Source organism: Zalophus californianus, chromosome 1 (genome assembly GCF_009762305.2).
Source record: "Zalophus californianus isolate mZalCal1 chromosome 1, mZalCal1.pri.v2, whole genome shotgun sequence".
Lineage (NCBI taxonomy): Eukaryota > Metazoa > Chordata > Mammalia > Carnivora > Otariidae > Zalophus > Zalophus californianus.
The window spans coordinates 213,183,274-213,209,068 of record NC_045595.1 but is presented as its reverse complement, the minus strand read 5'-3'; the positions used below and the strand labels follow the sequence as shown (position 1 = coordinate 213,209,068).

Genomic DNA, 25,795 nt, shown 5'->3' with positions numbered 1-25,795 from the left:
GGAGGGTGCCACGGAGGGTGCCGTGAGCCGCGCCTCTGGAGCCCTGGCCCTGGGGCCTGCCTGGGAGCCGCTCCTGTGCGGGCAGCGCCAGCCTCTGGGAGGGTCACGCCGCCCGTTCTGTTTGCCTGCAGTCTGGAGCCCGTCACAAGGTTAACGAGCTGGTTATCGCATCTCTGAGCATGAGTGGGGGCCTACAGCCTGCACCCCGAGCAGTAGCCCTTGGCACTCGCTTCCTTTTACTGCCTGACCTTGGGAGCCGGGGTAGGTGTGACCATGCTTTTATTAGGCACAGGGACGGTTCCCTGCTTTCGTGACGTCTGTACTACCCAGATAAGCTTTTTAAATGCTTCGTCGCGTACTGACGTACTGGCCACAGGTGTTTTTCCTTTTCTCTTTGATGGCATCATTCACGCCTGGGGAATGTGGCCTAACCAAACCCCTGATTTAATGTCATTACACAAGGGTGCTGTAGGGCAAGGGTGCCACGGGAGTGACACAGGTCAGAAGGTAGCGTTGGCCTCCAGGAAGGGACCCACAAAGACAAGTGTGAGAACAATATGTGGAAGAAAGAGGTAAAGGATTCATATTCTCGATATATAAAGAGTTCTCAGAATAAATAAGAAAAGCATTTGCCCTACTAGGGGACAGCCTTTGATTCCCTCCCCCCTCCTCCAAAGGCGTCTGTGGCTCCTTCCCGTGGTGACAGGCCTCAGGGGCCACCCCTTCTTCACCCCGAGCCCGTGGGATTCAGTGAGCTGAGCTACACTTCGGCTCCAGGGGTCAGATGCGTGGAGCACTCCCGGCTGGTGGAGGGCCTCCCTGGGCTGCACACTGGCCAGAACGACCGAGCGGAAGGCATGTGTTCCCCAGATGTCCGGTGTCAATGCTACAAGATGGCATGAGCTGTAGGAAACCGAGGTCCACACAGGGCGGTTGAGCTGGGAGATGGTGGCGAAGAGATGCAAGAGAACAGAGACACTTCCCACAAGGGCCTAGATCGAGCTCAGCCTGAAGCCTACCCGGAAACCACGAACTTTCCTTCTTATCTGAAAGCTGTTCAGGTTCCATTACTCGTTTTCACAACCGAGGGAGTCTTGGCTAAAACCCACTCACAGAAAACAGGGCAGAAAAGAAGTGACCCTCTAAAGAAATACAAATGGCCAAGAAAAGGGAAAACAAGAAACCATCTTAGTAGGGACACTGACGAATCGCACACACACGGTTACGGATTGAATCTTGTTCCCCCAAAAGAGATGTTGAAATCCTAACCCATGTGGGGACCTGAAGGAAACGTCCTTCCCTGGAAGGCTGTGGGGTCAGGGGCCTTGGCTGCCAGAGGGAAATAGCGCAGGCCAGGGGCAGGACACCCTGGCCTGCCATGAGAGGCCCGGCCCAGCAGCAGCCAAATCCCCCAGGGAGTGGAGCCCCACTGGTCTGCCTGACCAAGCACATGCAGGTCACGGGACCGTGGGTGGCCGTGGCGGGCGTGGGGGCCTCCCTGTAAGTGGAGTGGGTGCAGGGGCTGTAGGCCCGCCCCGTTTCTTTGGACATGGGGTGTCCAAGGTCCAGTAACCCCAAGAGCTATCATTTCCTCTTTACCAGTGGGGGCCTGTCACACAGAGACTCCTGCGCCACAGACCGACAGACCCCACGGGCCCACGCTGCTGTCCATGGGAGCTTGCGTCCAGGTGCTCCCCAGAGAGAAGCGTGTTATCTGGGGTGGAGAGAAGGGCTGTGGTCCGTCGGCGCTGTCTGAGCCTTGCACGAGAACGTCATCACGGGTTCCCGGGGCGATTGTGGGTGGACAGAGTGAAGGGCAGGGAGAAGAGCCCGTGTCTCCGGCCTGGCCGCCCGTCTCCTGCAGCTTGTGGTCCTTCAGCAGGCGTGCTGGGACCCCCGGCCTCATCTGGTCAGCATGTCCCACCTCCCTCGTTCTGGGCCGTTCCAGCTGCTGCCGGGAGTGCCCGGGGCCTCAGTGCAGGGTCACCAGAGCCGGACCCCGGCGCCGGGGGTGGGGCAGCAGGGGACAGCCGTGCCTCCCACGGTAGGAATAGGGTGGCTCCGGAGCCACTCACTTTGGATGGAGGGAAAGGTGAGGTGGGGCTGACCAAGCCAAGGTGTCCTCCCGCGGCAAGGGCTCCTGGGAAGAGTCCTTGCAGGTGCCAGGACGGCTCAGCATGGCAGGCAGGGTCCAGTAGCCAGCATGTACCCCACAGCCCACAGTCTGGGCCCACCTCTGCGGGGGTGGAGGGCTGGGGGCGGTCCTGTGCTGCTGTGGGCTCTTGCTGGACCCTTGGACCTGACTGCCTTTTTTTTTTTTTTTTTAAGTGTTTGGGTTTTATTGTGATAAAATATACAATAACATAAAATTTACCATTTTAACCATTTTTTAAGAAGATTCTATTTATTTTAGAGAGAGAGAGGGCAGTGGGGAGGGCCGGGGGAGAGGGAGAATCTCAAGCAGACTCCCCGCTGAGTGCAGAGCCCAATGTGGGGCTCGATCTCGTGCACCCCGGATCATGCCTTGAGCTGAAATCACGAGCCAGATGCTTAACCGACTGAGCCACCCGGGCGCCCCTCATTTTAACCATTTTTAAGTGCACAGCGCTGTGGTATTAAGCCTATTCACCCTGTTGTGCACCCTTCACTGCCAGCCATCTGAAGAACTTTCCATCTTTCCAAACAGAAACTGTCCCCGTGAAACACTGACTCCCCACCCCCTCCCGCAACCCGCATATTCTCCTTTCTGTCTCTAGGCGTCGGACTGCTATAGGAATCTTGTGTTGGCGGGATCAGTAGAGTACCTGTCTTTCAGTGACTGGCTCAGGTCACTCAGCATGGCGTCTCGAGGCTCATCCGTGTTGTGGCAGGTGTCAGAACGTCCTTCCTTTTTAGGGCTGCATAGTATTCCACTGTGTGTGTGTGTTCCACACTGTGGAGATCATCTGTCCATCGGGGGACACTCAGGTTGCTTCCACGTTTGAGCTCCTGTGAATAATCCTGAATAATACCTCTTCAAGTCCCTGCCTTCGGTTCTTTGGGGCATATGCCCCCAAGTGGAATCGCTAGGTTGTGTGGGGGATTCTACGTGTGACTTTTTGAAGAGCCGCCATACTGTTTCCACAGCAGGTGCCCCATTGAACATTCCCACCCACAGTGCACGAGGGCCCAGCATCTCCACATCCTGGCCAACACCTGTCGTTTTTGTTTTTGTTTTTTGTACTCGCCATCCTAATGGATGTGGTGTCTCACGGCGGTTTTGTGGACCTGGTTTTTTAAAGGGAATCGAGATGATGTAGTGGGTGGGGCTCCTGGGAACGGAAGGTGGCACTCCCAAAGCCCAGATCGGCTCTGGCCCCCCTGTTCCTACTCCTCTGTTCAGTGGGCTCCTGACCTCCCCCTGCCCCAGCCTGGGCTGCTTCCCAGAGTCAGGAGAATGTGGCCAGAGCAGGAATTCCGGGGTCCAGGGCTTGGCCCCAGCATCCTGCCCTGCCCTGGGCCTCTCCCCAGAAGAACAGCTCACTCTGGGCAGGTGCAGGAGTCTTTAGACACCTGTCCCAGCCACACCCCTGTACACACACATGGATGTAAATAAGCTGATGCAGAAACAACTCGAGGTTGAGGTCCAGCCTTCTGGTTGTCTCAGGAAGCTGGGTGGTTTTCAGCGCGCAGAGGGCCCCAGCTCTTCAGATGTGAGCTCAGGAGGCCCAGAGGCTGTTGCCTTTGACCCAAGGACTAAAGACACCGGCAAGGAGAGTCAACCCCCTAGAGACCAGGCCTGAACGTTGGCTGGGACTGGAGAGGGGCCTCTGGAATGGAGGCCTGCGACTGAGCATATCTAGGGGGGACCCTCAGACCTGTGGGCCTCCTCAGGCATCCTCAGACACACTGGACGGGGCGGGGGGGGGGTGAGGTAGAGTGAGCTGTGTTGGCCTGAACGACCCTGCTTGGCCGTCCACACTTCAAAACACGGGCTACGGGGCACGGAGCCACCTCCCTGTGGGTGGGCACAGACTCCTGATTGACAGGGAGGAAGGGTGTCCCGAAAGCCACTGAACCCCATCCTGACACCTGTAGGAATCCTGCAAAGGAAGACTTCTCTCCCTAGAACCTGAACGTCTCCTTCCTTGTCCTCCGTCCACGTCTCTCACCTGGTTTTGGGGGCAGAGAGTGAGAGAGCATCTGACCCCGGTGGCTTGCAGTGGAGTGCCCCTGGGTCCCACTCAGGGAGGACGCCGGCTCAGGCCTGGAAGGAGCACGGTCCCAACACCAACCCCAGGGGCCAGGAGCCTGGGGGGAGCACCCTGGAGGGGCGGAGGGACCGAGAAGGGAGAGGGGAGGCCTGGGCACCTTCTCTGAATGGCTCAGCTTTAGGTGGGGGGACGCAGAGGAGGAGGTGGGAGCAGGCATCGTCAGGGGGATTTCAGCTCTGGGGCCAGAGGCCGAGGCACAACAAGACACCTCACTCCACGCTCCTGTTCATGGTCCGCCGGCCGCACGCCCCCGCCCCGGCTGCCTGACACCCACGTGTCTGCCCCGCCGCAGGCTCAATCTGCCCCTCATCCCACGGCCCCCAGAGCCCCCAGAGCCCCGCACGTTAGGTGTCCCTTGCTGCCAACTTCTCTGGAATACCCCGCTACAGAACTTGCCCTATTAGAGTCATCCATCGTGGGCCTTCCCTGCAGTGGGGGGCTCTCAAAAGCTTCCCATGTACTCCCCACACCAACCTGAGGGCACTGGGACCACACGCCCTCGAGCAGGGACAGCGGGAGCTGGGCTGTGAGCCGGTCTGCAGTGGACGGCCCAGCTTCCTCCCATTGCTCGGCTGCCACTAACTAACTAACTAGTCCCCAGCCCTGGGGGCCCGACAGCCAGTGGCAAGGAAGAGGGACTTCCCAGCAGTGGTACAAAGAGCCCAGACCACGCGTGGTATTGGCAGGCCTGCGCAGAGAGTGCATTTGCCCTGAGAGAGCTCCTGGGGTTCCCTCTGTCGGGAAGGAAGCAACACTGAAGTGGGCGGGGGGTGGCGGAGACACGGGGCCTCTTCTGCTCTTGAGGTGCTAAACCCGCTTTGGGGTTCGGGATAGCTCACACCATCCCACGGCACAGGTCCCCTCTGCTGGTGGACATGGCCGGGGAGCTGGGAGGCAGCCCACCGCGTCCTCTGCCCCTGCACAGTGGTTCTGAGCAGCCCACTCTGCCAATCTCACACTTCCACGGTTCAAATCCTGGTGGCCCAGGCCCCGAGCCTTGCCTGCTGGTTTTAGGTCGTTGGTTTATTTGTGAGAAGAAGGCTCCAGAAGCTTCCTTCCAGGTCTTGGAGTGAACCAGAGATTCCCGGCCCTGAGGCAAGCCTGGTTGGTCCGTCTTCATGGTCCAGCTGGTCCCGAGACGCTCTGCCCGCCGGAAAACTCTCACCTGTTCTGAGCAGTTTGGGGCTGAGCTGTCTGTTTTCTCCCCTACCAAATGTTTGTCCTTTCTGGCTTCTCAGGGACCACCATGGAGACACAAGCCCCACCTCAGAGTGCTATAGCCCCACGGGACACTGCCCCTCTTGTCCAGTCTCTGTGCTCCTCATTGCTTGTCACGCTGTACCTGGGAGATGTCACTGCAGGTGCGTGGTCTGGGCAGCAGCTTATCGTCATTTTTCTGCATTGATGCCTGTGACGTCTTTGCCTCCTCATGACATAAGCCTACGTGTTTTCTTTTAAATTTTTTAATTTTTTAATTTTAATTTAATTTAAACAACAACACCAAAAACCATGGAAACCAGGTCAGAAAGAATGAAAACACCTTTGCAGACTGTATGGAAAAGGCCCGGCGCGGGGCGCGGAGCCCGGAGCCACGTGTCCTCCTGGGCAATCAGAGGCCTCCGTGTCACCTTGGCAACGGAGGGATGAGGTGCTCTCTGCTCTCCGTGGCCCCCAAGCCTCGCTGCGGTGGCCTGAGCCTGCAGGTCCCCAGGGTCTGCACGCCCCGCGATTTCTGCGATCCTGCCCTTGGCCTCCAGGGACCACTCTCCGTGCCGGGGCTGTGCTGTCCTGAGCTGGCCGGGCTGGGTGTCCAGTCGTGACCCGGACGCCTCTCCGACAGCCGCATCATCTCCAAGCCGGCTTCCCAGGGATGTCAGAGGAAAGCCTCCCCAGAGGGACCAAGATGTCAGCCTGGAGGGAAGGACGACCAGGGGTTAAATCAGGGATGATACAACCCCCTGCACGGCAGGATTCCAGGCAGACACTAAAACCACGATGCTGATGACAGGGCAAGAGGCTTCCTGTGTGCGGCTGGTGCAAAAGGCAGGCGGAGAGGGTGTCCATGCTGTTTTCATGAAAAGACTGGGGGAGCAGTATCCCACCGTCAATGGCATCACCAGCGTTTTCGGTTGTGTCTTCACGTACTTCTATACTTTCTAAATTTCCTACTGAACATTTTCTATTGATTTTGTGCCCACTTGGTGCTGCTGAAAGTGTCTGGGATCCATCCCAGGGCCGCAGAGAGACCCAGGGTCCCCGCCTCTTTGTCACGGCCTGTCCCTCCCATGGCTCCCCCCAGGAAGCTGCTCCTGGGCGGGGGAGGGTCTGGGCTGGGCAAACTGCTCAAACCCCCCTCCCCCGCCGCCCCGGACCTGCACCCCTGAGCTCCCTCCCTCCGTCCCCGGCGGGGAAGCCACACTCAGGACGGGTCCACCGCCAGGCAAACATCCCAAACTCCCTTCCTCTCCTCATCCCGGCCTCTTTCCCTGCCCCCACCCTCGTTTGGCAGTGCCCCACCCCTGCTTGAGCCCAGATACCCACGCAGGCCACACCGGTCCTCATCCAAGCACTTCTAGAGAACGTCACACGGCCCATAAACACACATTTGACAATGCCAAGCGTTTCCACCATCTGTGCCTTTCCAGCCTGGGAGCTGGCCCAGACCCCCCCTCTCCTGCGTCCCCTCAGTGGCCCCCTCCTGCCCTCCTGCCCTGTGTCCACACCCTCTGCCTTCTCTCGGGGGACACGGAAGGAGCCCCCGTGCAAGGCCCCTTCCCCTGCCCAGCCCCTCCTCTCTGTCACCTGGAATCACTTTCTTCCCCTCGGTTGCAGCTTCTGAAAGCATCTTGCCCATCGTCTTATGTCCTGTTGTCTGTCTCCTTGACTAGACGCCTGCCCTCGAGAGAAGGCACCTTGCTTGTTCCCTTCCTGCTGTGCTGTTCCCAAACCATGCCTGGCACACGGCAGACGCTCAGGAGCCTGGGTGGACGCCTGACCCGGGCACCTCCCCTCCCTGGCAGACCTGCCCCTCCCTGCCCACTCCGTCCCGGCCAGCACGTCTGTCACAGTCCTCGCCGGAGTCTGGGCGCTCGCCTGTTCACAGTTCTGACAAACGGTAGAAACTCACATTGTTTCTGAATGAGTGGGTAGTTATAAAAAAGACAGTATTCCATGCTTGATGCCAGCGGATACCTCAGAGACAATCAGACGAGAGTCGTTACCCCCAGAAGGAATCAGGGTGCTCTGTGCATTGCCCGTGCAAAGCCCAGAATAAGGGATGTGGCCACACTGGGGCTCCTGGTCCTGGTTCCTGGTCTGCACGAGGCCAGAGCTCCCCAGAGGAGCAGAACTTTTCTCCCCAAAAGAAAAGCTGGCTCGGGACCACCAGTAAGATGGTGGGAGCCATGGCATTTACAGGTGTGCGTTCCTTCCACCTGAGGACAGCTGGTTTACTCTGGGGATGCGCCCAGGACATGTGAGCACCTCCACCAGGTTTCTGGGTGTTGCTTTACTTAAACGAGTCCCTGATAAGTACTGATGCCTGTGTTTCAGGCCCTTGCTGCTCCCTCGCCCTGAGTGTCCTCCCATCCCCAGCTCCCTTAAGACCGCTGTCTACAGAATACTGATTAGGGACACAGACATCCAAAGGCCTGTTGGCATCAACCACAGCCTTGCTTTAATATCAGGCAAGCCCATTAGCCATATTGGTGATTCCTCACTGGTGACAGAGACAGAAGTGGGAACCAGAGCCCTAGAACTCTGCATGCAAGAGCAAACTGGTCCGAGAACAGGACGTGCTTGCTGGTGTGGGTATGTGTGTAAGCCCAGGACGTTGGAGCCCTGCCTGTCCTGTGGCTGCCTCTGCAGCCCTCCCCAGGGCCCATACCCCAGCCCCAGTGTCCCCAAGACCCAGGATGCCTTCCCTCCAGCCTGCGGAGGGCCTGGAATGAGGACTGTGACTGCCACCGAGGCAGTCGCAGACCAAATGCATCCCAGAGGAACAGTGAGGTAGGAAGTGATACCGCCGGAGCAGGTTGTCCACTGAGGCTTAGTGCTTGCTTCCCACCTGCCGACCCCCAGGCCAGGGCAGTGTGCACACGTCTACAAATGTAACACACAGCAGAAGGGACCAGGGCCACCCCCCGAGGCCTGAGGATGCTGATGGCAGGCCAGCTTATCTTCTGATACCTGAAATCATCGGGCTGATGCCTTAAATAAACCACACGAAACCAAATGAAACAGCCAGGAGGACAGAGAAGGAGGAGAGTGTCCAGAAAGAAAAGCGCCTTGTCTTCCTATTGGTGACAAAAGGAAAGCCATCTTGAAAGGGGCACTGCTGTCCCCACCACCTTTAATCCGGAGGAAGCAGGTTCAAAAGACCCACTGGGGACAGGCTGGCGCACTCCTTCATCTGTGTAAATGCTGTCTTCAAACCCCACTCTGCATTTATTGACTTATTTCGAGAATTTTATGGCTTGTTCTTGCTCTGCACCTTGGGGTGCCCAGCCAGGAATGTGTGAACATTAAAGAGACCCACTTGCTAGGGGTCTCCCCATCTCAAGACCTAAAAACTGTAAGAGGAATTCCAGAAATGTTGCAATTATAAGTCAGGCTTAAGAAATTCCAAATGGAAAAGAAATCTGAGTTATTGCTTCTCCCGAGTCTGCAACGATATACAAAACACACACACACACACACACACACTCACACATTCAAACACACACACACCCAACAGCACATTCTTTCAGACTTTGAGAGCATTTCTGCCAGTATGTTAAGTGGAGAATTCGTCCGATCATTTGCTTACCTCTCCTGAAGCACACACTATGTATTTTTTTTCCCTCCCTCATAACATGTGCAAAGCATGCAAGACTAGAAATCTGAAAAGAAATCAAGGGTTCTGGAAGCAGTTCTGGCCTCCCTGTGCCAAGGATGCAAACAATAATCAAAGACACTTGGGAGCAGAGGCCCATCAATGGCATTCGTGGGGTGCCAGGAGGAACCCCACTGCGAGAGATGACAGCCATTCTGAGGTCAGACTTTTCCTCTGGCCCTGCCTGCATTCTCTGCAGAGCGCACTCTCCGCCCAAGGGCTGGGAGGTGGCCACGGCCCCCACGCAGGGCTGCTCAGGATGGGCTGCGAGTGGGGAGTCAAGAGAGTGCGCGGGTGCAGGGACATGCTCTAGGAAGGCAGCTTTGGCTCTGCCGACTGCAGTTTTTATTCAGCGATGACAAAATGTTTCCAAACAGCCAGCCAGGTGTTTGCAAACACCTATGACCTTTCAAAAGACTTGGCTAAACCTGGGGTGGGAGGGGGTGGAGGAGTCCAGTTTGCTGAATGCCCCTGGATGAGCCTGTGGAAAGTTCTGAGGTCACAGAATGAGGGGCAGCAGGTGAGTGCACTCAGGTCCCTGGTTTCTTCTCTCTGAGTCTTGCTCTCCTAGGAACAGATGAGTGGGACCCTCCCAGAAGGGATGAAAAGCAGTTGTAAATGATTCAGCTGGAAGAGAGTAAAAATCCTCCTCCAAATTCTCAGTGGATAAAGCCGGGACAGATAGTAAGCACACTTCTGAAAGACGAAGGAAAACTCCGGGGTTATTGGTATCCTTGAGAGGCCTTTCAGAACTGACCCATGAACAAGCGCCCAGGGAGGGGTGATTGGGAAATATTTGGTCAGGCTACCGACCGTGCATCAGGAGAAGCACATCTGAGTCCGACGTGGTACCCTTGCCAGGCCAGCCACGTCTCCAGGCGACTGCCCACACATGGAAGCCTCCAGAAGAAGGCTTCTAAGTTCTGCATCCATCTCACTTAATTCTTGCTCCCCAGCCCCTCCTATGAAGTAGTATTTTCGTGTAACACAAGGGAAAATGATTTGAGGTTAGATATAGAATTTAAATTCCACACCACTGCCTTCCTAATGCCTAATGTTCAAAAAATACCATTCACCCATAGCCTCTGTCTTCCTTAGAGAACGTTCTATTTTCACAGAGAACGTTTATTTTCATAAAGGAACATGGAGTGAGCAGCAGTACCCACGGAGGTTGTCGCCCAGTGCCATTTTCATCCTGTCCAGCCTCCCCTTTAACAGGGACAAGGCTGTGGGGCACCAGCCTGGAGGGGCACAGGACTGCTCCCCAGCAGCTCTGGGGAAACAGGCAACAGACAGAAGTAACCCACCCCACAAGACCTGCAAATGTCCCGTGCTGGCAAGGAGGAAGTCCTGGCCTGATGTGGACCCCACCTGTTGGCCCTCTGCAGAGGGGATGCTCCCCCAAGGAGCAGAGTCCTTCCCTTGTCTGGACACACAGCACCAGGGCACCTGAGGACCCCGCAAACAAAAGAACCACCACCGCCTCACTGAGGGTGTTGCTAACTCGGTTTCCCATAGCAGGTCCCAAGAACCTGAAGACCCACTTCCACCTACACCTCTGGCCTTCCCAGAAATCGGCCTTCTGGCTCTGCACCCTACTGGGTGCCTTCATCAAAGTCCGTGGATTCCCTGACAGAGGTCCCAGCACCCCTCCGGCCCTCACGGGCTGCTGACCCGCAGATCTGATGGAGAAAGGGCAGGGCGAGCAGAACCAGGCTCCCGCCGCGCCGCGGGTGGGGCACTGCCAGGGGGACAACCGATCCATCCCACCCGCCGGCCACCTGTGCGGGTCGGTAAGTAGGTGGTCAGAAGATGCTGCTCCGGTTCCCTGCGTTTAAGTTTCTCACTAGCTAAACAATAGAGATTCGTGCAGAACAAAAGTAGTCGGAGGCGGGTTGCCCGCAGACTCTGCAGATCCGCAGCTGCCGAGCTCCAGAGGGTCCCCCGGGGGGCTGGCGGCGCTTCTCTGGGATGGGGCGGGCCAATTCGGGGAGTGGGAGCTGGCGTGCTGTCACCTGGCACCCCGGGTGGCCTCATTCTGCGAGTCTGCGAGCTTTCCCGATGCCCCGACCGGCTACTTCCCCTAATAGAGGCGCCAAGGCCGAGCACTTCCGTTGGAAATTGGGAGACACATGGGCCCCGTTCCCCGAAAACGGGGACCCTGGACTAGGGCTCCAAAGAGGACTCAGCCACCGCTGTGCTGCACTTCGTGGGGTTCGGGAACCGCCCTAGAACCAAGCTTTTGGGGGGAGCGCGAAAGAGGTGGCGCCGCGCGAAGGCTGCTGTGCGCGCGCGCGCAGGTGGAAGGCTGAGCCCCGGGACTGGAGGTCAAGACGCCTGCAGAGCCCGCGGCGCTCGGTAGGGGGCGCGCGCGGCGGGAACACGGGCGCGGGCGGGAGGGCAGGCCTCCGCGGGCCTCCGGCGGCCGGCGCCCCTGACGTCACCGCTCCGCGGTCGCCAGGGCGACAGCCCCATCAGCGCGCGCGTCAGAGCCGCCAGTCTCTTGGCAACGGCCCGATCTCCCGCTCTCCCTTCGCTTGGCGCTTGGCCGCGCGTCGCTCTGGCGTCAAAGCGACGTCAATGGGGATGTATCAATCCGGCGGCGGCGGCGGCGGGGGCGGGGCCAGCGCGGCGGGGCGGGGCCGGGGCGGAGGGGGCGGGGCGGGGCCGAGGGGGGCCGGGGCGGGGCCGGGGCGGGGCCGGCGGCGGGCGGCGCGTGCGGCCCGAGCTCGCGGCGCGGCCTCAGAGCTGACATGCGGCGCGGCCCGGGCGGCGGCGGCGGCGGCGGCGGCGGCGGCGGCCAGAGCAGCAGGCGCCCGAGCAGTAGGCGCCCGAACAGCGCGAGCGGCCGAGCGGGCGGCGGGGACCGCGGGGCGAGCGGCGGCCCTGCCTCGGCGCTCGGAGGGCGGCGGAGGTGAGGCGGCGGCGAGGCCGGGGTGGCTGCCTCTGGGCTCCGGGCGGCCGGGCCGGGGCTCCGGTTTCCGACTGCCGCGCCGGGCTCCGGGGCCCGGAGGCGAGCGCGCGGGGGTCGCGGACCGGGACGCCGCTCGCCTCGCCGCCGGGCTCCCCTTTGTTGTGGGGCGGGCGGGGGGAGGCGCGGGAGCGGGTTACCAGCCCCGCGGGGCTCGCGGTCCGGAGGTCGGGATGGGGCGGACAGCGGGCGGCGTAGAGAGGGGCGGCGTTGGAGCGGATTACCAGACCCGCAGGCCTAATAGGGTCTGGGGGTCGGAATGGAGCCGACCGCGGGCGGCGGGGCGGGGGGGCGGCGTGGGAGCGGGTTACAAGCCCCGCGGGGCTAAAAGGGTCTGGGGGTCGAGATGGAACCGACCTCGGGCGGCGCGGTAGGAGTGTGTCCAGGCGCCCTGCGGGATCGCGGGTCGGGCTGGAGCCGGCCGCCGGCGGCGGGGTAGGGGGCGGTGCGGGAGCGGGTCCACGCGCCCGGAGGAGCTGGGAGTGGGGACGGAGCCGACCGTGGGCGGTGGGGCGGGGAAGGTGTGGGAGCGCGTCCCAGCGCCCCGCTGGGCTGGGGGTCCGGGCGGCGGGGTGGGAGTGGGTCCAGGAGCCCCTCGGGGCTGGGGGATCGGTGTTCGGGATGGATCTGACCGCGGGCGGCGGGGTGGGGGGAGTGGGTCCAGGCGCCCCGCGGGGCTCGGGGGTCGGGATGGAGCCGACAGCGGGCGGCGGGGTGGGAATGGGTTCAGGCGTCCCCCGGGGCTGGGGGATCGGGGGTCGGGATGGAGACGGCCGCGGGCGGCGGCGGGGGGGGCGGTGTGGGGGCGGGTCGCAGCGCCCCGGGGGGCTGGGGGTCCCGGCGGCGGGGTGGGAGTGGGTCCAGGAGCCCCGCGGGGCTCGGGGGTCGGGATGGAGCCGAGCACCGGCAGGGGGCGGTGAGAGTGGGAGCGGGCCCACGCGCCCCCGGGGCTGGGGGATCCGCGGTTGGGTTGGAGCCGGCCGCGGACGGCGCGGTGGAGCGGGTCCAGGCGCCCCGCAGGGCTGAGGGTTTTGGGGACCCGAGTGGAGCGGCCCCGGGCGGCGGGGCGGCCGTGGGAGCGGGCACGCGCCGGGCGGGGTGAGGAGGTTGGACTGGAGCAGAGCGTGGGGGCGGTGGGGAGCGGAGCCGCGCCCCCCGGGGGCCGGGCTGGGTCGGGTCGGTCCGGCGCTGAGCGCTCTCCCCGCGGCCCGCAGGTGCGGCGCGGAGCCATGGTGATCATGTCCGAGTTGAGCGCGGCCCCCGTGGGCTCTAGCCAGGGCCAACAGAAGCCCCTCCGGGTGGGCTTCTACGACGTCGAGCGGACCCTGGGCAAGGGCAATTTCGCCGTGGTGAAGCTGGCCCGGCATCGAGTCACCAAAACCCAGGTGCGTGGGGCGGCCACCCGGCCCGGCCTGGGGGGAACCCATCCTGGGGGCTGCTGGGCGGAATCCCTGTCCTTAAGGTTCATCATGTGATGTCTCAGCGCTGACAGCTTTTAGTTCCGTGAAGAGAAAACGCTTATATTATGATTCTGAATAATTCATACAAATATTAGGGGAGGGCAGGGAGGGTAATGACCACATAACCCAGGAGTGCAGTTCCTGGGATCCAGCGGAGTCCTGTAAAGGGAGCCAGCAGAGACTTAGGAGACTTAACTTTGACTGTTTTAAGTACTACTGATGGTTACTCTGGTTATTCCCCCCCCCCCCAACTTTTTGTGACCTGTTAGGGACATAAAGTGTTTTAGAAATTAAGCTGCAAAATATATAACGTGTAAACAAAAGATTTTTTTTAAACAAAATATCCTTTCTTTTAAACTGTAGGTTGCAATAAAAATAATCGATAAAACTCGATTAGATTCAAGCAATTTGGAGAAAATATATCGTGAGGTTCAGATCATGAAGCTTCTGAATCATCCTCACATCATAAAGCTTTATCAGGTGAGGACTCATGTTTGCCTTTTGCTGTTGCTCCGAGCAAGTGTATTATTTTCAACAATAAGTCTGCAATTTCTGAATTTTGCCCCTCTTTGGGTATATGGGGCAGTCAGGGAGTTGGTTGTGTAGGGTAAATTGATTTTTGTAAGCTCTTCAGAGGTATTTTCAATTATTTTCTTGCTTTTGGATCGTAATTGAGATTTGCTTCATCAAAATTTGAGTTAGTATTGTCGTTCATTCCAGTTTTAGATGCGTAGAGGTCGGTTGTTACATTTAGTTTACTATGAAAACAAACAACCAGATCTATGTATTGCCACAAATCAAGCATTTTGTGTAGAAGGGCAGATTTTAGTTAAACGAGACACTTCCGCCTTGGCAGATAATTATTAAACTTTAAAAAACCGGCTGCTCTTACCAGCTTTTGTAAACTTAGCTTTGCAAAGGCAGCAGTGAATATTTGTCTTCCCATTTAGACTCTTCCATCGAAACTGGAGAGATGAAAATACTTTTGCCATGGTGAGAATAGGGAACTTGTCATTTAATCCACGTTAAGAACATTCCTCACCCTGTCCGCCTGTTGGTTTGTTTTGTGACTTTATTTTTGTTATTGTGTTGAAACTAAGAAATTATATCTTTGGAATATAAGCGTTGATTTAATTAGGACAGCGAAGCAGCCTTGTATTCAGCTGCCCGCTTGTGCAGATGAGGTGCAGTCTGCTCGCAGAAGAAGCTCTTTGCAAATGCTCAGTATCCCATCCAGTTGCGTTGGGTGTAAGTTTCTTTTGGTGATTCTCGTGAAGGACTGTAACTCTGAGATGAATATGGCACGGCGTGTGTGTCTGGGCAGTTGGCAAGGCTGGCTGTACAGTGTGGTAGGAGAGGGAATTAGAAGCAGCGTCATTGAGCTTGTGTCCCCCTGAATGACCATTTACCCAGTCATTATGTGCAGAGCTCCTGTCACCATCCACTCTGGTTTGTGCTTTGTTTCTGTGTGTGTCATCTGTAAGTTGTGCTACTTTGATAAGAAGTTTCCTCATTGTCTCTGATGTCAGTGCCTGAGAAATGTGCCTGGCCTGTTTGCACAGGAGTGGGCTGAACCCTGTTTTTGGCTTTGCTGGAGGGATGAGCCAGGGTGCACCTTCCTGGTCTTCCTGTCCCTCTGCCGGCCCATTGTGTGGAGCAGCCCAGTTAGACGGCACATTGTCCGCATCCTCAGAGTTCGAGGTCCTTTCTGGGGGTGTTTGGGTGGCTGAGCCACTCCGAGAGAGGCTTTCATGGGACAGCCGCGCCTGTCCTTCCTCGCATTCCAACCCTGGTGTGTAATTCTCATCCAGCTTGCCCAGGACCCACAACCTTGGGGAGACACTTCCCTCTTGCCTTGAGGATTTTTAAAACTCAAAACATGTTGGCTCTTCGTTCTTTCTCCGTCTTGCTCTTGAATTGAGGAAAGGGATAAACTGTGGTCTTCTCACTCGCGACTCTGCCGCACCCACTGAAGGCCAGGACAGTTAAAACTCTTGCCGACCCACACTGGATTCACTTTCTTGTTAGATTTATGGCTGAAAGCAGTTGTCCTTATGGTGTTTTTTTTTTTTTTTTTTTTTTTAAGGAACAACTATATTTTGAACCCTAAAGAAGTCTGTTTCTGTAACAATGTATTGTCTGTGTGTGTCCCTCTGAAATATTTTAAAATACAGGGACATGAGTTGGTTTTCCTTCTTTTCGTACCACAGATTTTAATTCTACCTTGTTTCTCAATAAGCTGTATTTTAAAGTCTTTTAAAAATTGTTTTCAAAGCAAGATAAAATTCTCGATCAGTACATGAACCTGGCGGGTGTATTTGACCTTGGCTGTTGCTATTGACACAGGCCGAGCGGTTTGCTGTACAAAGAGCAGTCTGTTGTAGCTTACCTGGCAGAGCCGCTTCTCAGCCCCTAAGTTATCATGTCAATAAGGCAGGTGGGTAGGGGGTGTCTGCATCTATTATTCAGCAGGTGCTGGCCCCTGGCCTGGCTCGGCTGTTGCCTCCCAGGCTTCTAGCAGAAAGCCCCAGCAGCGCTCTCCCGGCATCCTGGTGTCCAGGTCTGAGACCTCGGGGCCGCGAGGCAGTTGGGTGAACACTGTGAGACGGGCGGGTTCTAGTGCCTTACGGTAGGTGGGCTGGTGAAGAATTCCCCTCTGTTGTTTTAAATTCTTTTTCTGAATAGGAGCCCCCATATTTGTTCCTTTGAGGCAGAGGTGTTTATTTTCTTTTCCTTTTTAAAAGATAATGGATGCACTCATCCTGGGAAAGTTAAAAATCTACTGGGGTTCAAGTGGATTATTTATACTGCTGGTATGTTCCCTTTCCGTGTGGTTAAACGTTAGGTCTTTGTGTTTTTAGGTTATGGAGACGAAGGATATGCTTTACATTGTCACCGAGTTCGCAAAAAATGGAGAAATGTTTGGTAAGCCACACCTCTCTATCATATCCGTTGAAAACAGACGGTGGAACTTGTCTGGAATCGCTCCTCCAGCATCTGGGTCCGCGCATCCTAAATTCTACAGCGTTCTTTTGCTGTGCCCCAGAGGATGGCCGGCCTTCGGGATTTTCACACTGTAGCTTTGTGTTGTCGCTCCTCAGATTATTTGACCTCCAACGGGCACCTCAGCGAGAATGAAGCCCGCAAGAAGTTCTGGCAGATTCTGTCGGCCGTGGAATACTGCCACAGCCACCACATTGTGCACCGGGACCTCAAGACCGAGAACCTGCTGCTGGACGGCAGCATGGACATAAAGCTGGCAGGCAAGGGGGCCTGGGCCACGCCGGCTCGTGGGGGTGGGGGCGCTTGCCACCTGTGCTCACAGCTTTGTAGCCCGGGCCCTGCCGTGTCTATGGTGACCTCACCATCTGTTTTCTTGTCCCCCAGATTTCGGATTTGGGAATTTCTACAAGGCAGGAGAGCCCCTGTCCACGTGGTGCGGGAGCCCCCCGTACGCAGCCCCGGAAGTCTTTGAGGGGAAGGAGTACGAAGGCCCCCAGCTCGACATCTGGGTAGGAGCCCGCGGCCGCCAGTGATCTCGTGAGTGGCTAAGTCGCCCGGGGCACGGGCGCTGATTTGCGGCCGTGTGGTCCTTTGCAGAGCCTCGGCGTGGTGCTGTACGTCCTCGTCTGCGGCTCGCTCCCCTTTGATGGGCCCAACTTGCCAGCTCTGCGGCAGCGGGTGCTGGAGGGCCGCTTCCGCATCCCCTTCTTCATGTCTCAAGGTAGGCGCCTCCAGCCTTCTCCCCCGGCGGCGTCAGCCGCCAGCCTGTGGCATGAACTCCTGGGTCATCCGGGATGAGAGTTTTGGAGAGGGAAGAGGAATTTATTTCCTGAAACGCCTGCTTGGCTGTGCCTGAGTGTGTTGTCAGGTCTGCGAATCAGCCCCGTGTTACCGTGGGGTGTTTACGAGCTGCCTGTAAGAGAAACCCAACCCACTGGGTGTTTTCTCCGTGCCCTAGTTATGGGGCAGACGATGCCTTGGCCCTGCTGTCCCCAGCAGAGGGCCTGGTCTCAGGTCCCCGCCGGCCCCAGCACTGGGGATGCTGGCCTGGTCACTGGGGAGTCTAAATGGCCCTCTGTCTGGGCAGGTTAGAAGGACCATGTCCCTCCTGGGGGCCGAGCCCTGGGTTGGTGGCTCTCCTTGGCACCAGGCCACTGCTCCTGGTCTCAGCGTTCTTCAGGATAGTCACTCATCTGTTTGCCCTCGGGAAGGGGGTCTCGTCCCCAGCAGGGCTGCAGCGGGCACCAGGCAGGTGGTGGGGGGGACGTGCCCACAGCTGGCCCCTGCTCCGGGCTCAGCGGACCTCCCTCGTCTTCCAGACTGTGAGACGCTGATCCGCCGCATGCTGGTGGTGGACCCCACCAAGCGCATCACCATCGCCCAGATCCGGCAGCACAGGTGGATGCAGGCCGAGCCCTCGGTGCCGCGGCAGGCCTGCCCGGCCTTCTCCGCGCTCAGCTACAACTCCAACCTGGGCCACTATGACGAGCAGGTGTTGGGCATCATGCACAGCCTTGGCATCGACCGGCAGAGGACCGTGGAGGTGAGCGCCCACCCCCCGCCCCCTGCCCTGGGTGCACTTGGCCGGGCGAGGTGCTCCTTGCAAGGAAAAGCAGGCACTAGCCAGTCGAGTTAAAACGGGAACATGGGCTCATTTAAGGGCCAGCTGTCCACTCCTCTAAGGGATATTCTCGGCCACCCAAGAATAACCCTGGGAACAGTCTTGTTGGGAGCCTCAGCCACTTGATGGGAAGTGTCCGAGGCACCGCCCCCACGCCCCGCCACCCCGCCCCGCTCCCTGTGGCCTCGCTCTGACCCCACTTCTCTCCGCCTCCCTCAGTCACTGCAGAACAGCAGCTACAACCACTTTGCCGCCATTTATTACCTCCTCGTCGAGCGGCTGAAGGAGTACCGGCACACTCAGCCCCCCGCCCGGCCCGGCCTGGCCCGGCCGCAGAGGCCCAGGAGCTCAGATCTCAGCGGCTTTGAGGTGGGGGAGCCGTCTCCTTCGCGGAGCTCCGCCTTGGATTGTGCCCCCCACCCCCTGTTAGAAATCCCTTGCTCCGACAGGCCCGGGACGTAAGACGCTGAGCCCGCTGGTCCCCAGGTCATGTCTCCTGCCCATTGGGCATGGGGGGATCCTGTGTGAGCCATGGACCAGAGGGGGCACTGGCCACTCTGCTGAGGGTCAGGCACCAGCCCGCGGCCGCCTGTTCCTTAACTGTCCCCGGTCTGGCTTCTTGACACCTTCTGGTCACCCTGTGCGGTGTGGCCTTGGAGAGGAGGGTGCATATGTCCTGAGCCCAGTCAGTGAGCGACTGGCATCTGTCAGCCCCACAGCAAAGCCAGTGGGGTCTTTCTTGGGATGCTCCTTGTGATTGCCCCCAGGGCCACCTCCCTGATGGTATCTGTCCTCTGCCGGCCCCCAGGTGCCTCAGGAAGGCCTCTCCAGTGACTCCTTCCGATCCTCCCTGCTGTGCCCACAGCCCCAGGCCTTGGGCCAGTCTGTCCTGCAGGCCGACACGGACTGTGACCCCCTGAGCTCGCTCCAGGTGTGTGACCTACGCTGGGCGGCCGTCGGGGGGGAGGTCCTCCCAGCTGTGGTGACGGCCCCCACCTGAGCCCCACAGAGCCCTCGGAGTTACTGGTTTGTGTCTGTCCCCTCAGCCCTTGCTTTTCCCCCTGGACGCCAACTGCAACGGAGCGTTCCGGCATCGCTCCATCTCCCCTAGTGGCCTGCTGGACGCGCCCATCAGTGAGGAGGTCGGGCAGGGCCCGGGCCTGGAGGAGGAGCGGGGGGCCCAGAAGCCCCTGGCCGGCAGCACAGGCCGCAGGCACACGCTGGCCGAGGTCTCCACCTGCTTCTCCCCATGCGCCCCTCCGTGTAAGTGTCCCCGGGGGCCAGGGACGTGGGGCCTGGAGTGCGGCCGGGGAGGTGGGTTTATGGTTGAGGCTCTGACCGAGGCGTCTGATAACACGTGTCCAGATATGTCATTTGTTTGACCCCCCGAGGCCATGCAGATGATGCCCCGAGATGGCATGTTGCCCTCCAGTGGCAGAAGTGTGGGGTTTAGCTGCCCCCGGGTTCTGGGAGGGCAGGTCCTCCATCCAGGCCCCTGTGTGTCCTTGTGGGAGCCCCCCAAGTCAGCCACAGGGGCAACTGGCCACTGTCGCGGCTCCCAGACTCCGATAGCCTCTGGCCGTCGTGGACCCCTCCCTACCACGGCTGAGGGTAGGGACGGGGAGGCCAGTACAGCTGTCCGCCCCTGTCTCCAGGCCACATGGGCCACCCGTGGGCTGGGGAGAGGCTGCACCAGGGACGGAGAAAGTGTCCCTGCCACTTCTGGTTTCCATTAAGAACTGTGGGGTGCCGGGGGGGCTGCTTCTGGCCTTGGGGAGTGTCAGGGGCTCCCCTCAAGAGTGCATGCTTCTTCCACAGGTATAGTCATCTCTTCCTCCGCCGCAAGCCCTTCAGAGGGCACCAGCTCCGACAGCTGTCTGACCTTCTCAGCGGGCGATGGCCCCGGGGGGCTCAGTGGACGCCTGGCCGCTCAGGGGCTGGTGGGCACCTGCTCCCCTCTCAGACTGGCCTCACCACTTCTGGGGGCCCAGTCTGCCACCCCAGTGCTGCAGGCTCAGGGGGCCCCGGGAGGGGTCACTCTGCTCCCCATCAGCTTCCAGGAAGGCCGGAGGGCGTCAGACACCTCGCTCACTCAAGGTGACTTCCCCTTTGGCGCACACTCCCCCCTTTCCCAGAAGATGCTCTGTGCCCCTGGAGGGTATCACTTTGTCCTGGGGCAGAAGGTGTGTCCCCAGGATCTGGCTGGGCCTGGCCGAGTGGCAGTGCTCCCAGGTTCTAGATGGCCCGGTCTGCTGGGACAAACTCACACAGTCTCCTGGTGGTGGGTTCAAAAAGCCCAGGAGACGCTTGGATGCCCAGCAGCTCCTATCCGGAGGAAGCCGCTCCCACCTGCTGCCTGGGGTCCCTCCTTGTCCCAAGGCAGTGCTCGTGCCCTCCTTCCCCAGAGGATCCTCTGTCCAGACTCGTACCTGGGCCCCAGGAGGGGGCTGCGGTGAGAAGTGACCCGGTGACAGAGAGTACCCATAACCCCCACGGGAGGGCATGCCGGCCATCTATCCTATCATGTTTGCACTGGGTCCCTCCTTACGCCTCCCCGAGGTCTGCAGACCCCAGCAAGCCTTGGGACAGAGATCCACTGACCCTCCTGGTTGTGCACCTCGCCCCCCCCAACCCAGGGCTGAAAGCCTTCCGGCAGCAGCTGAGGAAGAACGCGAGGACCAAAGGGCTCCTGGGCCTGAACAAGATCAAGGGACTGGCTCGCCAGGTGTGCCAGCCCTCCTCCTCCAGCCGAGCCTCCAGGGGTGGCCTGAGCGCCTTCCCGTTGCCTGCGCAGAGCCCAGGCCTGCACGGCAGCGGGGCCAGCAGCCGGGAGGGCCGGAGCCTGCTGGAAGAGGTCCTGCACCAGCAGAGGTACGCCTGCTTTGCGCCCGTCCCACTCGCTGCGGGAGGGCGCCCGGACAGCTGGGGTTCTTAAGTAACCTTATCTCTTAAGCTCGTCCCCTTGTCCGTGTAATCAGATGAGTGCACCTCCCCCAGCATGAGGAGAGCTGTGAGGTCTGTCCTCGTTCCCTGTAGATGGTGGCGGAGGCGGGGAGCAGTCAGGTTTCCTTGCTTTGAAGCCCGCCTGTAAGTGGGGGACAGAGGGGGCAGTGACTGCAAATGTCACGTCCGGTTGGCATCTCTGAGCTGCTGCAAAAGCAAGACAGAGAATGGAAATGTCAGGAATTGCTCAGGGGATTAGTCACGCACAGCACTGCGTGTCGGGAGCAGCTCCAGCCAGTGGCTCGCGGGGTGGCCCTTCGGCCCGTTGGCGGGGAACCCCGGTAGCGCATGCGCCTGGCCGGGCAGCGGAACTTGCTGGGAGGCGCAGCGGGCAGGGCGGCAGTGACCTGGTCTCCCTCCCCGCCCCCTCGCGCCCCTCCAGGTTGCTCCAGCTACAGCACCACCTGGCAGGCCCACCCAGCTGTCCGCAGGCCCCCCAGCTGCCCGCGGCCCCGCTGGTCCTCACCCCGTGTGACGGCGCGCTCCTCGTGTCGGGACTCCAGAAGGAGCTGGGGCTGGGGCCCGGCCCGCTGCTGCCACCCCACCTCCTGCAAGCCGGGGGCTCCCCGGTGGCCTCGGCAGCCCAGCTGCTGGACACCCACCTGCACATCAGCCACGCCACAGCCCCCCATCCCGCCGCCACGCTGCCCCCCAGCTTTGTGGGTGCGGGGCTGCCGCAGGCGGACTGTGAGCTGGAGGACCTGACGGCGGGTCAGCTGGGCACATTCGTGCTAGTGCAGTGAGCCTCCGCCTCCACTCGGGCCGCCGGCCCTTCGAAGCAATAATTTCAGAGTATGTGAAGATGTTTCCGGACTCGAAGCCAATAAGTTTCTAGAAGCGAAACAAGCAATACGTTTGGTGTTTTGGCTTTTTAGTTGATTTTTTTGTTTTATTTTTTCTTTGCACTGAGCAAATGTAACTCTGAGTAGGGCCTGGAAACTTTCTGAAGAAAAATAATAATTGAGGGGCGTGTCAGGGTGGGTGGACGGGAAGGGGACAGAGGGCGACAGAGGGCGGCAGGGCGAGAGGCGACAGGGCCGGGCTGGACGGCCAGCGCCACTGCGGTCGGTCGGTCGGGGGTGGCGGGAGGGGGCCACGGGGGCGGTGGGGGCCGCGGAGGGATTGCCTCGGGAGAAACCATGGCGTGAGCCGCGTGTTCATCGTGTGTGTGTGCCTGTGTGTGTTCAGTATTTTTTTTTTTTTTAGTTACAATTCTCCACTTCCTGAAACATTTACACTTCAGAGTGAGAACTGTGAACTTTCTGCTTTACACATCCGTTTTTTTAAAAAAAAAGCTCTATTGGCCAGCCCAGGAGAAAGTAATCTACAAATTCCTGGAATTCTCTACCCTGAAATCAGGGCCCCAAGGACGGTTTTTTTCCTTATTTTAGATGAGAACTTTGATCAACTGCTTGAGCGTCGGGTTTCCAGGATTCTTCAGAGGCGGCACAGGAAGAAACTGGAGGGGGGTGGGTGACTATGAGGCTGGGGCTCCGGCCCGGGCCCTGTGGCCTAGAGCCCCCGCGTGCCTTGGAGGGCCCCAGAGAGGTTTCTTCCTGCTGCTCATCTTATTTCCGCTGCTAATTAAGTTTTTATGCATTTCATTATCAGGGTCCAAAAAGAACAACTGACTGGGGTGGGGGACGTGCAATACGGCAGGGGTGCGGCCGGCGGGCAGGAGCAGGGGAGACGGTCCCTGCCTGGCCACCCCACCTGCCCACGGCCGGCTCCTGATCCGGGGGTAGCCCTGCCTTCTCCAGGCCTCCCGCTCGGTAGGCTTTCGTTCAGGAGAATGACACGAGAGGTCAGATCAGTGTTGTTCAAGCTTTGTTCCTTTTTTAAAGCAGACGTTGTACATGTATATAAATAGACAAATATACACTACTTATTTTTTATATTTTTTACTACACTTTTGTGTTCCTGGTTTGAATTTTCCTCTCTGGTAACGTTACAAAGCGCTAGCACTGGGTCGGCGTGGAGGAGGGAGACGTGCGTCCTCCCCTGGCGGGGGAACGCCGGTGGCCGCTCCGTCCGGCAGCAGCTGCCTCACCCCTTCTGCACCCGTCGGTCCCCGACCCTTTCCCGACCCAGGTGCCTTCAGCTCACTTTGGCTCTTACGACCTACAGTATTAACAGGGGAAAGGTGGGCATTTGTAGAAGCCAAAGACTGCCCAGGCTCCTGGCGGGCAGGGAGGCCGCGGGGCGCACGCCCGGCTCTGTGCGTCTGCCCAGCTTGCTGCTCCCGGTCCCCCCCCCCCCCGCCCCTGCCGCTGCTGCTGCTGCTCCCCTGTGGCCGTCGCAAGCCTCGGGGAAGGGACTGTCCTCGTGCCTGGCCACAGAGAAATCACCAAAGCCTCCCGCCGGCTCGTAGCCGGGGTCTGGGGGCAGGAGGGCAAGCGGGCAGCCAGGGCGCAGGCCTCCGGGTCCACAGAGGCCGCCCGGCTGACTCCCACACAAAGGCGGCTGGCTCCCTTGTTCCACTCCTCGCTGTCCTAACGCCACAGATCAAAGGCCTCAGAACCATGACAAGCACTTTACTTTCACGGAGATTTTCTTTCTTGCTGTGAGTCCTGTGTCTCTGCGTCTCGTGTGCAGGTGTGTGCGACGTGTGTTTGGTAGTTTCCCCACAGCGCTGTGGGGCAGGCTGGGCGCCTGGTTATAGGCACTACGTGATCTAAGATGTATATAGTCTGTTTTTTTACCACAACTGATTTAATTATTTTATTTCTTATGTTAACATGAGAAATGTATGCCAAATGATTAGTGGGTGTATGTTTTTTAATTTAATATTTAAATAAAACGTTTGGGGGAAAACCCTGGACCTTTCCCTGTGGTTCATCTCTGGGAGTGTCTTCCCCTCCAAGCTGCTGCTTCCAGCCACACGCAGGGTTCTCATCTTAAAGAAGGGAGCATGGCGCCAGCTCCCACATCAGCCTGGCCATGGGGAGCCCCTGGGTCCTTGGCAGTGGCCGCAGCCCCCCCCCCCCCCCCCCCGAGGTGGGGACTCACCCGCCCCTGAGCGTCAGGTCAGGGCACGGGAGGAGTGGCCTGGGGCTCAGTGCACCTGGGCCTTGCTGGTTCTCTCTGCCTTCCCGGGGTGGCGGGCGGCGGGCTCTGCCAATCTAGTTCTCCTCCCCCACCCCTTCAAGAGACAGCAAGGGGGGTGCTGGGCGCCGGGGGCTGGGGAAGGGGAACGGGGAATTAGTGCTTCATGGCAACAGAGGTCAGTGTGGGGACGATGGAAAATTCTGGAGATGGTGGTGAGGGCCATGTAGTAACATGAATGGACACTTAAACACGGCTAAGATGGCGACCTTCATGGTACCAGTAACTTCTAGATTCTCTCGGGGAGAGGCCCAGCATGGACAGTAGTGTCCCCGTGGTGCAACAGTGAGTGAGAGGGCAGGACAGAGGACAGCCGGCTGGGATGGTCCCAGGAAATGTCAGGGGGCTGTGGGCCGGCCTGGGGATGACAGCACACCTGACCACACCTCAGCAGGTGCTCGCGTGGGAGCCGCTATGACAACCTGCGCCGAGCTGAGGCTCTGGGCGGTGGGAGCCGTGAGGGGCCCTGAGGGGGGTGGGGGGCTCAGCCTCGCTGTGCACCCGAGCGGGGCTCTGCAGCCCCCCGCGCCTGTTCCCAGCCAGGCCGCTGAATGCAGGCTGTGTGGCTTCGGCGGTGGAGGAGACTACCACGTGTAGACCTGGCGTGCGGGGCCCGTGGCTCCCCAGCAGGGAAGACGTGTCAGAGGACCAGCTTGCTCGAGGCTTAGCCACTCGTCTCAAGGGTGTTGTAGAAAATGCAGGCTCAGGTAGCTGTCTTCCTTCACCAGGTGTGTCCACTTCCAGCCACAAGGGCTCGAGTATAAACCAGGGTTCCTAGGTCCCCCTGGATCACAGATCAAAGACTTCCCGAGGAGCACAGGGGTGTGAACCCCCCCACAGAAAAACGCACCCCCAGAACAGAGCAGCTCTGCTGGGGTGTGGATGACACACAGCACGGTGCGCCCTTCCCATGTGTGTGCTTCAGTGAGCTGTGACAGTGCACGGACCTGTGTGGCCGCCACCAAAACCAGCACACCTGTTCCCCGGGAAGCCATCGGGGCCTCGGGGGGCCCTTCCTCTTCCCCGGGCTTGCTCTCTGTCACTGTGGATTAGTTGTGCGTTTTCTGCGGTTTCCTATGAACAGGCCATGCTGCGTGTGCCCTCTGTCCGGTTTCTCTCGCATGGTTGCGTTGCGGCTGGTCCAGGTGCTTCCTGCCCAGCGCTGCTCCCCGGTGTGGATGTTCGAGGGTTTGTGCCGTGCTGCACACACCTGCTGGTGTGTGGATGTTCGAGAGTTTGTGCCGTGCTGCACACACCTGCTGGGGGCCGTGGGAGCCGCGTCTGCAGTTTGGGCTGTTCCACATGTGGCTGCTGTGAGGAGCAGCGCCTGAGTCTGTGGACGTGCTTCGTTTCTCCTGGGGAGAGGTGGAAACACAAGGGCTGCGTCACGGGCCACGATCGCTGCTCACTTTACCAGAAGCTGCCGAACCGTGACCCGAGGGTGTGCAGCAGCTCACCGTCCTGCCCGCAGCGTGTGGGCGTTCCGGCGGCTCCACACCCTCCCCC

The 25,795-nt window shown here is 59.4% G+C and overlaps 2 protein-coding genes across 2 annotated transcripts; one reads left to right on the top strand and one right to left on the bottom strand.

The window, feature by feature from the left end:
* The first annotated feature begins 11,892 nt into the window (after positions 1-11,892).
* SIK1 (salt inducible kinase 1) lies at positions 11,893-24,009 on the top strand. Its single transcript, XM_027586708.2, has 14 exons — positions 11,893-12,040; positions 13,312-13,482; positions 13,921-14,037; positions 16,419-16,482; positions 16,659-16,820; positions 16,945-17,069; positions 17,158-17,281; positions 17,880-18,103; positions 18,401-18,550; positions 18,990-19,112; positions 19,228-19,444; positions 20,000-20,278; positions 20,818-21,052; positions 21,567-24,009. Exons 2-14 carry the CDS (start codon positions 13,327-13,329, stop codon positions 21,925-21,927), a joined length of 2,337 nt encoding a protein of 778 aa, XP_027442509.2. The 5' UTR covers positions 11,893-12,040; positions 13,312-13,326; the 3' UTR covers positions 21,928-24,009.
* On the bottom strand, positions 12,405-13,328 carry LOC118356071 (proline-rich protein 2-like). Its single transcript, XM_035722791.1, has one exon. It carries the CDS (start codon positions 13,326-13,328, stop codon positions 12,405-12,407), a length of 924 nt encoding a protein of 307 aa, XP_035578684.1.
* Positions 24,010-25,795: the final 1,786 nt, after the last annotated feature.

Coding starts and splice junctions, on each gene's coding strand:
- SIK1 (XM_027586708.2), top strand. CDS start 13,327: ATGGTGATCATGTCCGAGTTGAGCGCGGCCCCCGTGGGCTCTAGCCAG. Junction 14,038..16,418: donor ACATCATAAAGCTTTATCAG/GTGAGGACTCAT, acceptor TTGTGTTTTTAG/GTTATGGAGACGAAGGATAT. Junction 20,279..20,817: donor AGACACCTCGCTCACTCAAG/GTGACTTCCCCT, acceptor CCCCCAACCCAG/GGCTGAAAGCCTTCCGGCAG.
- LOC118356071 (XM_035722791.1), bottom strand. CDS start 13,328: ATGGCTCCGCGCCGCACCTGCGGGCCGCGGGGAGAGCGCTCAGCGCCG.